The sequence below is a fragment of the Glycine max genome, chromosome 19, assembly GCF_000004515.6.
Source record: "Glycine max cultivar Williams 82 chromosome 19, Glycine_max_v4.0, whole genome shotgun sequence".
In the NCBI taxonomy this organism is placed as follows: domain Eukaryota; kingdom Viridiplantae; phylum Streptophyta; class Magnoliopsida; order Fabales; family Fabaceae; genus Glycine; species Glycine max.
In genome coordinates this window covers 4,797,985-4,814,696 of record NC_038255.2, presented here as the reverse complement: position 1 = coordinate 4,814,696, position 16,712 = coordinate 4,797,985, and the positions used below count along the sequence as shown (strand labels likewise).

General features: G+C 35.1%; 1 protein-coding gene and 1 pseudogene across 1 annotated transcript; both read left to right on the top strand.

Annotated features, from left to right (window-relative positions):
* The first annotated feature begins 367 nt into the window (after positions 1–367).
* Positions 368–2,597, top strand: LOC100798148 (7-deoxyloganetin glucosyltransferase). The gene is made up of 2 exons (XM_006603871.4): positions 368–1,007; positions 1,441–2,597. Exons 1-2 carry the CDS (start codon positions 485–487, stop codon positions 2,370–2,372), a joined length of 1,455 nt encoding a protein of 484 aa, XP_006603934.1. The 5' UTR covers positions 368–484; the 3' UTR covers positions 2,373–2,597.
* Positions 2,598–8,900: 6,303 nt separating this feature from the next.
* Positions 8,901–15,832, top strand: LOC100781712 (7-deoxyloganetin glucosyltransferase-like; annotated as a pseudogene).
* The last annotated feature ends 880 nt before the right edge of the window (positions 15,833–16,712 follow it).

Genomic DNA, 16,712 nt, shown 5'->3' with positions numbered 1-16,712 from the left:
AAATTAAACAATTCAAGATAAGTAATTATATTTAATAATATTATTTTCTTATTAAAAAATTATTTTAACAAAAAAGTATTTTTAAAATCAATTAAAAATATATTTATACAATATAATATTTATATTATTTTAACAATTTAAATAAAAATAAATATTTAAACGTACAAAATAATTTTTTTAAAAAAAGGCCAGTGCATAAGTCTGTGGCCAAACCCGACTTTTCCATGCAGCAACAAAGAGGTAGGTGTATATTGAGAAATTTTAGGAAAAGAACATTTGTAGTTGGTAAAGATAGGAGGCAGATGTAGTTTGGGAAAAAAGTCAATATTTGTCCCTATTATAAAGTACATGCAAGCTCATCCCTTGTTGTACACCACAAGAAAAAGCCACTTGACACCATATCCACTTCAAGGCCATATCAACCCATTGTTCAAATTAGCAAAGCTGCTTCATCTGAGAGGCTTTCTCATAACCTTCATCTGAGATGAGTAACTCTACAGAGAGAAAGCCACATGCACTGTTGACACCATATCCACTTCAAGGCCATATCAACCCATTGTTCAGATTAGCAAAGCTGCTTCATCTGAGAGGCTTTCACATAACCTTTGTCCACACTGAATACAACATTAAACGCTTGCTCAACTCAAGGGGTCCTAAAGCCCTTGATGGCCTTCAAGACTTTCATTTTGAGACCATACCAGATAGTCTTCCCCCCACATATGGTGATGGTGATGTCACTGAAGACGCAGTGTCTCTTGCTAAATCAGTGAGAGAGAAGATGCTCGTACCCTTTCGCGATCTTCTTGCTCGTCTTCAGGATTCTTCCACTGCTGGCCTTGTACCTCCAGTTACTTGCTTGGTTTCTGATTGTTCCATGCTTTTTACTATACAAGCTGCTGAAGAACTTTCACTTCCTATTGCTCTATTTTCACCGGTCAGTGCTTGTGCCTTAATGTCTATTTTGCACTACCGTTCTCTTTTTGATAAGGGTCTCATACCACTCAAAGGTATCCATTTAATCTCTCCCTCTCTATAATTAAGTATATGTGAAATAAGTAATCATATATAATCCATAACGATGAATCGATATTATATGTTAATGCATAACAACTTATGCGTGTGTTGGAATATTGACCATTGATTTTCCCATCACAGACTAAGCTTTACCTAATTTATAGAAATCAAATCCAAGAAATTCTACCGTGAATCACAGTATCCATTAGGTAAGAGCAATCGAATGCTTAATATACATCGAAATAATAATTGAAGGCATCAAAGTCCTTGTTAATGTTATTTTGATGTTTTCGATCTTAATGTTATATCTAGTTGTTGTTACCAATGGATACATGGTAATGCAGAAATTGCTGGTTTGTATATTACGTATGTGTATGATATATGGAACTTAATTGGAGCAATTGTATTTTGTAATTATGACTGCAGATAAGAGTTATTTGACAAATGGGTATTTGGACACAAAAGTGGACTGGATACCAGGAATGAAAAACTTTAAACTGAAGGACCTGCCTACCTTTATAAGGACCACAGATCCAAATGACTTCTTGTTAAAATTTCTCATTGAAGAAGGAGATAATATGCAAAGAAGTTCTGCTATTATTTTAAATACTTTTGCTGAACTTGAGAGTGATGTACTGAATGCTCTCACCTCTATGTTCCCTTCTCTTTACCCCATTGGCCCTCTCCCTTCATTTTTAAACCAAAGTCCACAGAATCACTTGGCTTCTCTAGGTTCCAATCTTTGGAAGGAAGATACTGAGTATCTTGAATGGCTTAAATCCAAGGAACCAAAGTCTGTTGTTTATGTGAACTTTGGTAGCATCACAGTTATGTCTCCAGAGCAACTTTTGGAGTTTGCTTGGGGTTTGGCCAACAGCAAGAGACCCTTTTTGTGGATCATTAGGCCTGACCTTGTCGTGGGTGGCTCAATGATTTTATCATCTGAGTTTGTCAATGAAACTTTAGATAGAGGCCTAATAGCAAGCTGGTGTCCACAAGAGGAAGTGCTGAACCACCCTTCAATTGGTGGATTCTTGACTCATTGTGGATGGAACTCAACAATTGAAGGCATTTGTGCTGGTGTGCCAATGCTGTGTTGGCCACTTTTTGCTGATCAGCCAACTAACTGTAGACACATTTGCAAAGAATGGGGCATTGGGATTGAAATTAACACCAATGCGAAGAGAGAGGAGGTGGAGAAACAGGTCAATGAATTGATGGAGGGAGAGAAAGGAAAGAAGATGAGGCAAAAGGTCATGGAGTTGAAGAAGAAGGCAGAGGAGGGCACCAAACTAGGTGGTCTTTCACACATTAACTTGGACAAAGTGATTTGGGAAGTGCTGCTTAAAAAAAATTAGATTAAAGTGCTATTTTTCCCCCGCCAAGAAGTACTGTGATAGTTCATTGATTTTCTTCTCTTGAATTTGTTGCTTTGTTAAGCAAAAAATATGTTTCTGTTGGAAGTGGTTGTTATATTTTAAACATATATAAGTTATCTATTGCATTGTGTTTATGTTCATGCAATGATGCAGCTTATGATATCTGTATATTGGATATCTATATTGCAAACCAGGTTGAGACCACGGGTATGTAAAAATATACATATACTGATCTAAACATGCAAATCAATTTAAATGACATATTTAGATCAAACAGTGGAAATTAAAAATATTACGAGCATACCTCCAGCCATTGCAAATTGAACGGGAAGCGGTGCACACACGAACCTGAAAGACAGTTTTGTTCTTCCAGACCCTTACTCACTCTGAATAGATGGTGTATTTTTTTTTTAATAGAGAACTGAGTTTGGTGATACAAAACTGAGAGCACCCCATCCTATTTATAGAGTCTGTCCATCACAGAGCTCAACTTGTTATCAGAACGTGAGATAGGAAGTTATCAGTACGTGGGATAAAGGACGGGTACATGATTTGTTACTGAAGGTGGTTGCAAATATATTTGCAAAGATATGGGTTGAATGTGGATGGAAAATGGACCAGATTCAAAATAACTAAATTTTCCAAAATAATAAAATATAAAGAGAACGTGCAATGTGAATGTAACGTGTGCTTCCAACATTCTCCCACTTGGTCCATTTAACCCAACATCAACCATAACAAGAAACATAATATATGAGTCATGGCGATAGGTCCTCTGATGATGAGTAGTATCTTCCATGTACCACAATATATCAAGTCTCTCAACACTAGCTCTCAACTTAATGAATAAACCATATGTTTATTCTATATCTAAACCGAATGATTTTTCTCGAAATAAATAAATATGTGCACAAAACCATATGAGAAAATATCTAATTGAATAAGAGTTTCATTGAAAATAACAAATGTACGTACAATGAAATTACATCATGGAACCAAGTCCCATTCGTACTACATGATCCTTAAAATTCTTTGGTGGCATGCCTTTAGTTAAAGGATCAACAATCATTAACTCAGTGTTGACGTGTTCAATGACCACTTTCTTTTCTTTAACATGTTCTCTTATGGCTAAGTACTTGATGTCGATGTGCTTACTTCGACTTCCACTTTTGTTGTTTTTAGCCATAAACACTATAGCAAAGTTGTCACAATACAACTTTAATGGCCTAGAAATAGAGTCCACAACTCTTAGGCCAGACATGAAACTCTTCAACTATACACCATGCGAGGTAGCCTCAAAACAAGAAACGAACTCAGCCTCCATAGTGGAAGTAGCAGTCAAGGTTTGTTTGGCACTTCTCAAAGATACAGCTCCACTGGCTAACATAAAAATATAACCAGATGTTGATCTTCGTGAATCAACGCAACCAGCAAAGTCTGAGTCGGAGTAGCCAATCACTTCCAGACAATCAATTTGTCTGTACATGATCATGTAATCCTTTGTTCCTTGAAGATATCTCATCACTTTCTTTGCAGCTTTCCAGTGGCCAATACCTGGATTACTTTGATATCTTCCCAAGACTCCAACAGCGAATGCAATATCAGGTCTAGTGCAAACCTGAGCATACATAAGGCTTCCAACTGCTGAAGCATATGGAATATTTTTCATGTGTTCCCGCTCAAAATCATTTTTGGGGCATTGACTCAAAGCAAGTTTGTCACCCTTCACAATGGGAGCTACACTTGGTGAACAATCTTTCATATTAAATCTCTCTAAAACTTTGTTGATATAGGTTTCTTGAGACAAGCCTAAAATGCCTCGAGATCTTTCTCTATGGATCTTTATGCCTATGACATAAGATGCCTCTCCCATATCCTTCATATCAAAGTTCTTTGAGAGAAATTGTTTCACCTCATATAGCATACCCTTATCATTAGTCGCAAGCAGAATATCATCTACGTATAATACAAGGAAACAAATCTTACTCCCACTGACCTTCTGGTATATACAGTGATCCATGAGATTCTCTTCAAAGCTAAATGAAGAAATGACCTCATGAAATTTTAAATACCATTGGCGGGAAGCTTGTTTCAATCCATAGATGGACTTATTAAGCTTGCAGACTAAGTGCTCACCAACACTAGATAAGAATCCCTCAGGTTGTTTCATGTAAACCTCTTCTTCTAGATCACCATTCAGGAACGCCGTTTTCACATCCATTTGATGCAACTCAAGATCAAAATGAGCTACTAATGCCAAAATTACTCGAAGAGAGTCTTTCTTAGATACAGGGGAAAAGGTCTCTCTGTAATCGATTCCTTCTCTTTGAGTGAATCCTTTAGCAACAAGTCTTGCCTTATGTCTCTCAATGTTGCCTTCTGAGTCTTTCTTTGTTTTGAAGACCCATCTACATCCGATGGCCTTTACACCAACAGACAACTCAACGAGATCCCAAACTTGGTTAGATGCCATAGAATCCATCTTATCTCTCATAGCATTATACCACAAATTTGATTCCTTAGAACTCATGGCTTGTGAAAACGTCTCAGGATCATTTTCGGCTCCAATGTTGTAGTCTGATTCTTGTAGGTACACTACATAATCACTAGAAATTGCTGTCTTTTTTATTGTAGTAGATCTTCTTAAAGTTGTTTGGTCATCTTGCTGAGGAACTTGTTCAACTGGTTCTTCACTAGTTTGTTCAATATCATCATGTTGTTCCTCACAAACAACTTGATCTACATGATCACTTTCAACAGCTTGTGGAACTTCAATCACTGGTTGTCTAACACCCATTTTAACTTGAGGGGTGAGAATGACTACCAACCTATTACTTGTCCCAGAAGGTTCAGCTTCATAGTGATCCCTTTAAGAAGAAATGTTCTGAAATTGATCACTCCCACTGATCAAGTCATTTTCAAGAAACTTTGCATTCCTTGATTCCACAATCCTAGTGTTGTGGGATGGACAATAGAACCTATACCCTTTAGACCTTTCAGCATATCCAATGAAATACCCAGTAATAGTCTTAGGGTCTAGTTTCTTCTCTTGTGGATTATAAATTCTTACTTCAGACGGGCATCCCCAAACACGTATATGTCGCAAACTTGGTTTCCAACCCTTGAATAACTCAAAAGGTGTCTTTGAGACAGCCTTGGTTGGAACTCGATTTAATATATATGCAGCCGTCTTAAGAGCATCAATCCACAAAAATTGAGGAAGCTTTACATTACTCCTCATGCTTCTCACCATGTCTAATAAGGTTCGATTTCTTCGTTCTGCCACACCATTCTGATCCGGAGAACCAGGCATAGTGTATTGGGCAACAATCCCATGTTCTTGAAGAAATTTCGCAAATGAACCTGGTGCTTGTCCATCCTCTGTGTATCTACCATAGTACTCCCCACCTCTATCTGATCTCACGATCTTAATTTATTTTCCACATTGTTTCTCAACTTCAGCCTTAAAAACTTTAAAGGCATCTAAAGCTTCATTCTTAGAATGAAGTAAGTAGAGATACATATATCGTGAATAATCATCTATAAAGGTTATGAAGTATTTCGGACTATTTGCATCCATGTCTGGACAACATATGTCTGTATGTATGATGATTTCTAATAAATTAGAACTCCTCTTTGCACCCTTTTTAGGCTTGTTAGTTTGCTTACCCTTAATGCAATCTACACAAACGAAATCCAAAGTACTAAGTACTCCTTCATTTACTAATCGCTTGATTCTCTCAATAGAGATATGTCCTAATTTCCGGTGCCACAACATAGAGGATTCTTCATTCTCAATACATCATTTTAACCCAACAGAAACGTGCATAGAAGTAGCGTCATTTTTCAATTCAATCGAATAAAGACCATCAACCAATTGACCACAACCAATAATTTCAGATTTATTTAGTAAATTAAAACCAAAGTCTGTAAAATTAAAATAAAATCCCAAAGGTGCAAGTTTAGAAACAGAAATTAAGTTTTTACAGAAACTAGGAACATAAAAAACTTTCTCCAAATGTAATTTAAAGCCACTACTTAAAACTAAGACGCACGTTCCAATGGCCTCTACATGCGAGCTCATCCTACTCCCTAAGTAGATGCACTGCTCACTTCCCACTGGCTTCCTTAGGCTTTCCTTACCCTGCAAGGTATTAAAAACATGGATTGTAGAACCAGAGTCAATCCACCATGTATTATGATTCACATTAATCATATTAGATTCATAACAAACGAAAGTCAATGTTGTACCTTTCTTCTCAAACCAACTTTTAAATTTGGGACAGTCCTTCTTCATGTGTCCTTTCTTTTTACAGAAGAAACACTTTGACTCCTTTTTAATTGTTGGTTGAGTCGGAATCTTTCCTTTATTGGTGCCTACAGACTTCTTCCTATCCTTTCCAGAAGTAGAAGTAGTCAAATTTACCTTCTCACCCTCTTCCATTATCAATCTCTCCTCTTCTTGAACACACATGGTCATCAATTCATTAATAGACCATTTATCCTTATGTGTGTTGTAAGAGATTTTGAAGGGTGTATATTGTTGAGGTAGGGTGCACAAAATGAAATGTACCAGGAAGGATTCAGACATGGTAACTTCCAGGGTTTTCAACTGAGCCACTATGTCCCTTAAGCGCATGATATGTTCACGCACACCTCTCGTTCCAGTAAGCTTAATGGAAGAGAATTGCATAATGAGTGTGCTAGCAAGCGACTTCTCAGAGGTCGTAAACTGTTCATCAATGGCTTTCAACAGATCTCTGACCTTATCATGCTGGTCAACTGAACCCTGGATACTAGTTGATATGTTGGTTTTTATGAACATAACGGAGAGACGATTAGATCTCTCCCACTTTTCATAAAGATCAACAACATCAGGTTCGCTAGTTTCAGTAATAGCCGGTGGCTCATCCTTCCTTATAGCATAGTCAATATCCATCCAGCCCAAATGAAGGAGAACTCTTTCCTTCCAAACCTTATAATTATCACCTTTCAAAATGGGAAGGTCACAAGAAATATTCATAGATTGTGAAACTGCAAACAAACACACATGCTCATTAAGAAAATTTGAGACTAAACAAATGCATGTTTTGCCAATGTAAATCATGTCTCAATATATGAATCTAGTGACACAAAACTTGCCTGTGGGCTAAAGTCCTACTCAATTAGATTTATCATGCAACTTTATGATAAAACTATTAAATCATGTTCTTTTCCTTAATTCTTGTGGGTAAATTAAGAAACATAATTTAATATTTTATATTAATTAATCACACAAATATAACAAAATTCCTGTGGGTAGATTTCATCACATTACATATGATTAATCACAATTAATATTTCTAATGTGATTATAAATTTAGCATATAATTTTACTCAATTAAAGATGCTGTGGCTATTCTCCAATTTAATAAAATTATATTAATCACTTAACATTCAAAAATAATCATTGCATAAACATACTTAATAATGCAAATGTGCTCAATATTGAATCATAAAAATTACATGTATACCAATTCAAAATAACATTACACGTATATTCATTCAACATGTAATAAACTTTAAAGGATTAAATCCAATTAATACCAGTATTTAACATAATATTGCATGTTAAGCATAACTTAGAGACACACAATTTTAAACAGTTTGTGCATAAATGATTTATCCTTCAGAAGTTATAAATACACATGAACTGCACCCAATAAACAATTAAATTACAATAGCTTAACGGCAAAGGAAGTCCGTTCATGCTTGCAAGGCAAGGGTTCAAAGCCAACCCAAAACGTTTTCGCGTTCCTGGATTTAGCTACAACTAGATGTCTAGCATGAGAGGCATAAGTTTATTTTGAAATTTTTATAAGAAAAATGTTAAAATATTTGAGTAACATTATATTATTACGATATAGTTAAGATAAATATTATGAATTTGGGTATAAAAGTTGAGAGTTTACAATGGTATATTTATATCAGTAATTTAAATAACGTTAAATTGATCTATGTGTATTCATATATACTTTTACAAATTTTTAATTTGGTACTTAAATTTTTTATTTCTTTTAATTAGGTTATTGTACTTTTTTTTCAATTGGATGCTCAACTCTAGTTGTCATCATAAAAAATTAATCCCAAACATCTCATTAGAGATGCAGAAAATGGACTGATGTTTTTGTAGGGTTATAAGCAGACGAGTGAGTCCTCTCCTTATTATTCATCAACTGTAAGATACATTCTTCCATAGGTATAAAAATTCATAGAATATAACAATTATAAGGCTAAAATTTGTTTTAGCTTAACTTCTAATAAATTAATCAATTTTATGTTTTTTTAATTTTTTTGTATTATTTTCTTAATAAAATAATAACTTAACATTTTTTTTTTATGTATGATAAATTTGTAAATTTTATCTTTGTTCCCAGCCCGCAAAAGGCAACTTTGTTGCAGTGAAAGAGACCCCTTTGCATAGTAGCAAAAGACTTCACACCTGTCTAATCCATAGAGCTACATAGGTCGGATACAGTTCTAAAAATAACATGTTACGGGTTGGTCTGCCAATTGAGTTTTTTTTAGCTCGAATGTAACCTGACCACATATATTGACATTCTTATTTGAATGAATATGATTACTTTGATTAATAAAACTTTGCTTCTAACGTAAAGAAAACAAAATTTCTACTATTTTTAGAACAAGCTAGATGCAAATATTTGTCCCGAAAAAATATATATTATCAAGTGACAAACAGAAGAGAGACTAAAACAAAAAAAAAAGTTATCTAAAAAGAAAACAATATATATAATAAATAATATAATAAAGAAAAGAAAAAATACAAAAAAAAGAGTAAAAATAAGGTAAAGAAAATGAAAAATACATATGTTTATGAGTAATTTATTTGCCCCCAGTAAGAAGTGGATGCATATTCTTTAGCTTATCTCAACCTCCTCTGACACTCTTCACACCACAAGAAAAATTAGCCATGAGTTACACTGCAGAGAGAAAGCCACATGCAGTTTTAACCCCATATCCAGCTCAAGGCCATATCAATCCATTGTTCAGAATAGCAAAGTTACTTCATCTTAGAGGCTTTCACATAACCTTTGTAAACACTGAATACAACCACAAACGCTTGCTCAACTCAAGGGGCTTCAAGTGCTTCATTTTGAGACTATTCCAGATGGTCTTCCCCTCACAGATGAAGATGCTGATGTTACTCAAGACATAGTGTCCCTTTGTAAATCAGTGATAGAGAACATGCTCATACCCTTTCGTGAACTTCTTGCTAGACTTCATGATTCTGACACTGCTGGCCTTATTCCTCCAGTTACGTGCTTGGTTTCTGATGTTGGCATGGCTTTTACTACACAAGCTGCTGAAGAACTTGCACTCCCTATTGTTTTGTTTCCATCAGCCAGTGCTGGTTCCTTATTGTCTTGTTTGCACCTCCGTGCTCTTATTGATAAAGGTCTTATACCACTAAAAGGTATCAATTTAAGTTCTTTCTATTAGATATTAATTAGAAAAATAATAATAGCAAGTTTTATGAGTCTTAAATTGTGGAAGATGAAAGTTGTAAAGTTGTAAGTTACAAAGTCTTGAATAAGCAATTATGTGAGCATTCAGTATTCTTGAATAAGCAAATTATGTGAGTCGTCACTCTATTCTAGTATAAATAGGGGATCATACTCTTATATTTTGTATGGCAAATGAAATAAAATCTTCTTCTTCTTCCAACAAAGTGGCATCAGAGCTTGAGTTCTAGAGTGTTGAGAGAGAAACACTTTGTGAGTTGAGAGATGGCAAGCAATGACTTGAGTATGTTTCAATTCCCTCGTCTTACCAAAGAGAATTATGATAATTGGTGTCGTCGCATGAAAGCCTTGTTAGGTTCTCAAGATGCATGGGAGATTGTAGAGAAAGGTTATACCCAACCTCAAAATGAGACTATTTTGTCACCAAATGAGAAGGAGACTTTGTTGAAGTCGAAGAAGAAGGATCAACAAGCACTTACTTTCATTCATCAAGGTTTGGATGAAGCTATGTTCGAGTTGGTGTCAAATGCAACCACATCTAAAGAAGCATGGGAGATTTTGAAAACCTCCCTTGAAGGTGTTGATAAGGTAAAAAAGGTGCGCCTACAAACTCTACGTAGAGAGTTTGAATCATTGCATATGAAGGAATCCAAATCTATCTCAGATTTTGGCAACAAGGTGTTGGCTATTGTGAACTAAATGAAGCGTTACGGAGAAAATATGGAAGATGTTCGTGTAGTGGAAAAGATCCTTCGCTCCTTAATCGCTAAATTTGATTATGTGGTTTGTGCTATTGAAGAGTCTAAGGATTTAGACTCAATGACCGTAGACCAATTGATGGGTTCTCTTCAAGCCTATGAAGAAAGGTTCAATAGAAGACATGATGAGCCATTGGAGCAAGTCCTCAAAGCCAAAGCTTTTTTGAAAGAAAATGGAGGAGAAAGTAGTCAAAGAGCACGTGGACGTGGAAGAGGACGTGGTCATGGCCAAGGAAGAGGAGGAAGAGGAGATCGTGATAATTTTGACAATAATGAATGGAGGAGCCATCAATCCACTAGAAGTCGTGGAAGAGGAAGAGGAAGAGGTAGAAACAATTATGAAAAAGCATATGAAAGGAGGTATGATAAATCTAATGTCGAATGTTTTAATTGTCATAAATATGGCCATTACTCTTGGGAGTGTAGAACAAATGTTGAAAAGAAGGTCAATCTTGTTGATGATAAAGAAGATAAAGAAGTTGAAGAGCCAACACTACTACTATCACTTAATAATGGTGAGAAGGAAGACAAATGCTTATGGTATCTTGACAATGGAGCAAGCAATCACATGTGTGGATGCAAAGAGAAATTTGTGGAACTTGATGAGAAGGTGAAAGGAAATGTTTCTTTTGGAGATTCTTCCAAGGTGCAAATCCAAGGAAAAGGAACCATTTTAATTTCTTTAAAAGATGGTGCTCACAAATTAATCACGGATGTTTACTATGTTCCTAAACTAAAAAGCAATATTTTGAGTTTGGGACAACTTGTTGAAAAGGGGTATGAAATTCATATGAAAGATTGTTGTTTATGGCTTCGAGATCAAAATTCTAATTTGATTGCCAAGGTGTTTTTGTCAAGAAATAGAATGTTCACTTTGAACATTAAAACCAATGAAGCAAAATGTTTGAAGGCTAGCATAAAAGATGAATCATGGTGTTGGCATATGAGATTTGGGCACTTGAATTTTGAAGCACTAAAATCCTTAGGAGAGGAGAAGATGGTGAAAGGGACTCACATCAACCATCCTAATCAATTGTGTGAATCATGTCTCCTTGGAAAGCATGCAAGAAGGAGTTTTCCAAAAGAAGCTAATTCAAGAGCAAAGGAGTCTCTCCAACTTGTTTACACTGATGTGTGTGGCCCAATCAATCCTCCTTCATGTGGTAACAATAAATATTTCTTGCTTTTTATTGATGATTATAGTAGAAAGACTTGGGTTTATTTTCTAAAGCAAAAATCTGAGGCATTTGTAGTTTTTAAAAATTTTAAAGCTCTTGTGGAAAAGGAGAGTGGTTATGTAATCAAAGTTCTAAGATCCGATAGAGGTGGCGAATTCACATCAAAAGAATTTAATGAATTTTGTGAAAAATATGGGATTCGTTGCCCTCTAACGGTTCCTAGATCTCCACAACAAAATGGGGTAGCGGAGAGAAAAAATAGAACTATTCTTAATATGACTAGATGTATGTTGAAGGCTAAAAATATGCCAAAGGAATTTTGGGCCGAAGCTGTTGCATGTGCCGTTTATTTGTCCAATCGCTCCCCAACAAAGAATGGTCTCCATGTGGGCAACCGGTGCAAACACTTCATCATAATCAACTCCATATTGTTGCTTATAGCCTTTAGCTACAAGTCTTGCTTTGTGTCTCTCAACCTCTCCTTTTGCATTCTTCTTGATTTTGAACACCCATTTGACTCCAATTGCTTCATGACCTTTGGGAAGGCTTGATAACTCCCAAGTGTTGTTCTTCTCAATGGCTTTGATTTCTTCTTCCATGGCTTGTCTCCACCTTTTGTCTTTCATTGCTTCATCAAAGTTTAAGGGTTCACTGTCAACAAAAAGACAAAACAAATCATTTATAACTTCAGTTTCATCATATAATTCTTGAATATTTCTCATTCTTCCAGCTCTTTCACCAACTCCTTCAACCAATGAAGCCTCATCATCTTCCGAAGGGAGTTCAAGTGAAAGACCAAGAAGAATGAGAAATATTCATGAATTATATGATGAAACTGAAGTTATAAATGATTTGTTTTGTCTTTTTGTTGACAGTGAACCCTTAAACTTTAATGAAGGAATGAAAGACAAAAGGTGGAGACAAGCCATGGAAGAAGAAATCAAAGCCATTGAGAAGAACAACACTTGGGAGTTATCAAGCCTTCCCAAAGGTCATGAAGCAATTAGAGTCAAATGGGTGTTCAAAATCAAGAAGAATGCAAAAGGAGAGGTTAAGAGACACAAAGCAAGACTTGTAGCTAAAGGCTATAAGCAACAATATGGAGTTGATTATGATGAAGTGTTTGCACCGGTTGCCCACATGGAGACCATTCGTCTTGTTATTTCCTTGGCAGCTCAAATGAAGTGGAGAATTTTTCAGCTTGATGTAAAATCGGAATTTCTAAATGGCTATCTTGAAGAAGATGTCTATGTTGAACAACCAATGGGTTTTGTCATCGAAGGTCAAGAAGGAAAAGTCTTGAAATTGAACAAGGCGTTGTATGGCCTAAAGCAAGCACCGAGGGCATGGAATACTCGCATTGACAAGTACTTCCAAGATAATGGGTTTGTTCGTTGTCAAAATGAGTATGCTCTTTATGTTAAAACTTTTAATAATAGTGATGTCTTATTTATTTGTCTTTATGTGGATGACCTTATCTTTACTAGCAATAACCCAAATTTGTTTGAAGACTTCAAGAAGTTCATGTCTCGTGAATTTGATATGACAAATATGGGACTCATGTCATATTACTTGGGAATGGAAGTGAAGCAAACGGAGAATGGTATCTTTGTCTCACAAGAAAGCTACAAAAAAGAAGTGTTGAAGAAATTTAATATGCTTGATTGCAATCCCGTGAACACACCTATGGAAGGTGGCTTGAAGTTATCAAAGTTTGATGAAGGAGAGAAGGTAGACTCCATGGTCTTTAAGAGTCTTGTGGGAAGTTTAAGGTATCTAACCAATACAAGGCTCGATATTCTATATGCGGTGGGAGTTGTGTGTCGCTTTACGAAGGCTCCTACCTCTCCTCATCTAAAAGCCGCAAAAAGAATTCTTCGTTACTTGAAGGGTACAATTGATTTTGGATTGTTTTATTCTCCCTCCAATAACTATAAGCTTGTGGGATTTTGTGATAGTGATTTTTCTAGAGATGTTGATGATAGAAAATGTACTAGTGAATTTGTATTTTTTATGGGTGATTTTGTTTTTACATGGAGTTCTAAGAAGCAAGGCATTGTGACACTTTCTACTTGTGAAGCCGAGCATGTAGCTGCAACTTCTTGCACATGTCATGCCATTTGACTAAGAAGATTGTTGGAGGAACTTCAGTTGTTGCAAAAGGAAAGCACAAAGATCTATGTTGATAATAGATCTGCACAAGAGCTTGCCAAGAATCCGGTGTTCCATGAACGAAGTAAGCATATAGATACAAGGTATCATTTCATTAGAGAGTGCATTACCAAGAAAGAAGTAGAATTGACTCATGTGAAAACTCAAGATCAAGTTGCGGATATTTTCACCAAGCCTCTCAAATTTGAAGATTTTCGAAGATTGCGAGCAAGACTTGGTGTGCAGAAGAATTTTTCCAATTAAGGGAGGATGTTAGATATTAATTAGAAAAATAATAATAACAAGTTTTATGAGTCTTAAATTGTGGAAGATGAAAGTTGTAAAGTTGTAAGTTACAAAGTCTTGAATAAGCAATTATGTGAGCATTCAGTATTCTTGAATAAGCAAATTATGTGAGTGGTCACTCTATTCTAGTATAAATAGGGGATCATACTCTTGTATTTTGTGTGGCAAATGAAATAAAATCTTCTTCTTCTTCCAACACTTTCTACATGCATGAACATGAGCAATATTCAGATTCACTACTGTAAACCGAGGAACTCATTTTAGAGGGCAAAGTAATTAAGTAATCATAATCGTTGATGAACAAATCTACTATCAATGATATATGTGAATGCTGACAAATCAAGCATATGTTGGAATCTGAATTATTGATTTTCACAGTGAAAATGCAATCACTACTTTAACTTTGTTTAGTTTAGAGGATTCAAATTCAAGTAACTCTAGCGTGAATCATTGAATCCATTAGCTAAGACCAATCAAAAGCTTAATATACATTGAAATAAAAAAAAGACTTATGATCACTTATTTGGTCCAACTTTTTTTGTTTTTCGAAAAGCTTAATTTTTTTAAAGGTTGAATCTTTAATTTTTGAAAAATGATACAATTTGATCATTTTCGTCCAAATTGACATAACACTGTTGAGTTTATGATAGGACAAATGGACACAATTACACCATTTTTTTAAAATTACGATACCAAATGGAACCGTTGTGAAAATTAAGAAAACAAATCAAATCATTTATTGATAGTGGGACGAAATTGAACAAAATAATTAGTTTGACCAAATAAGCAATTAAGCCAATAATAATTGAAGGTAACAATGTTCATGCAAAATTTGCTTTTATGTTAATATATATATATTTTTTACTGGTTGTCACTAGCTGACATGCTAATGCAGAAATTGCTCTTTTGTATATTATATGTATGTATTCATTTTAGAACTTGGCTATTGGCATTCTTAATTATTACTATAGATGAGAGTTACTTGACAAATGGGTATTTGGAAACAAAAGTTGACTGGCTGGTATGAAAAGCTTTAGACTGAAGGACCTGATTGACATTATACGGACAACAGATCCAAATGACTTTATGGTAGAATTTTTCATTGAACTGGCAGATAATTGCACAGAGGCTCTGCTATTGTTATAAATACTTCTGATGAACTTGAGAGTGATGCATTGAATGCTCTCTCATCTATGTTCCCTTCTCTTTACCCCATTGGGCCTCTCCCATCATTTTTAAATCAAACTCCATAGAACCACTTGGAATCTTTAGGTTCCAATCTTTGGAAGGAAAACACGGAGTGCCTTGGATGGCTTGAATCTGAGGAACCAAAGTCTGTTGTTTATGTGAATTTTGGTAGCATCACGGTTTTGTCTCCGGAGCAACTTTTAGAGTTTGCTTGGGGTTTGGCCAACAACAAAAGGCCCCTTTTGTTGATCAAAAATGAATTTGGTTTTCTTTTTCGGAAATGCTATACTGTGATAATTCATTGGTTTTCTTCTCTTGAATTTGGTTTTTTGTGAAGCAAAAATGATGCATCGGTTAGCAGTGATTGTTATATTTAACACAAAAAGCTACCTATTACAATGTATTAATGAATGGCAGCTAAGAAAAAGTTTAATAAATAATAAAGATCAAATAGTCTTCTGATACAATGATCCAGCTTCTGACATCTCTAGATAGCAAATCAGGTGGAGGTCACCGCTAAGCTGATACTGACTGTGTTGCAATGTATTACGTTTTGCTTGTATCATTATTATAGTTAGGGTTTAACAACAATGATTTTTCATTTATAGCTAAGATTTATGAAATTAAAAGAATGCTTAAGCACAAGTTCTTTTTATCTGTATTGAAGAGTATGAAACAATATAAAGTGCTAATACATATTCCCTGACACATTTTTGCTGTCACGTATTGATTAAAATTTATATGTGACCTAATAAATTGGGATTGACCACCTTATTCACTTGGTCTCACATATGAAATATCTACTAATATTAGTGTTGAATAATGTGCAGTAGTATTAATGTTAGTCTTGAAAATTATGTTCATATACCTAGAGAATTATATGTATCTAGAAAATATGTACTTAGGTAATGAGAATTCATACACTACTGAATTAATGTTCTCTATAAAGTTTCACTGCTCACTATAAATATGTGAACTCACTAGTTGCATCATCAACTTATGTTAAACCAAAGTTGAAATAAAATCAGAGAATTATTCAGCCTCAAATAATCCTTTTCTTATTCTATTTTCTTTTATTTTTCACCTCTAGAATACCACCAACAGAGTGTTATTAGAGTTGCAAATCCTTGCAGAAAAAAATAAAATAAAATAAAGGAGAAGAGACGAGAAGGAGGAGATTCAAAGTGAAGAGCCATGACTTCCTTAAGCAATGTT

What these genes read in the sequence shown, in the direction of transcription:
- LOC100798148 (XM_006603871.4), top strand. Translation starts at nt 485, where the DNA reads ATGAGTAACTCTACAGAGAGAAAGCCACATGCACTGTTGACACCATAT. An exon ending in GGGTCTCATACCACTCAAAG is followed by an intron (nt 1,008 to 1,440) that starts GTATCCATTTAA and finishes TTATGACTGCAG; the next exon opens with ATAAGAGTTATTTGACAAAT.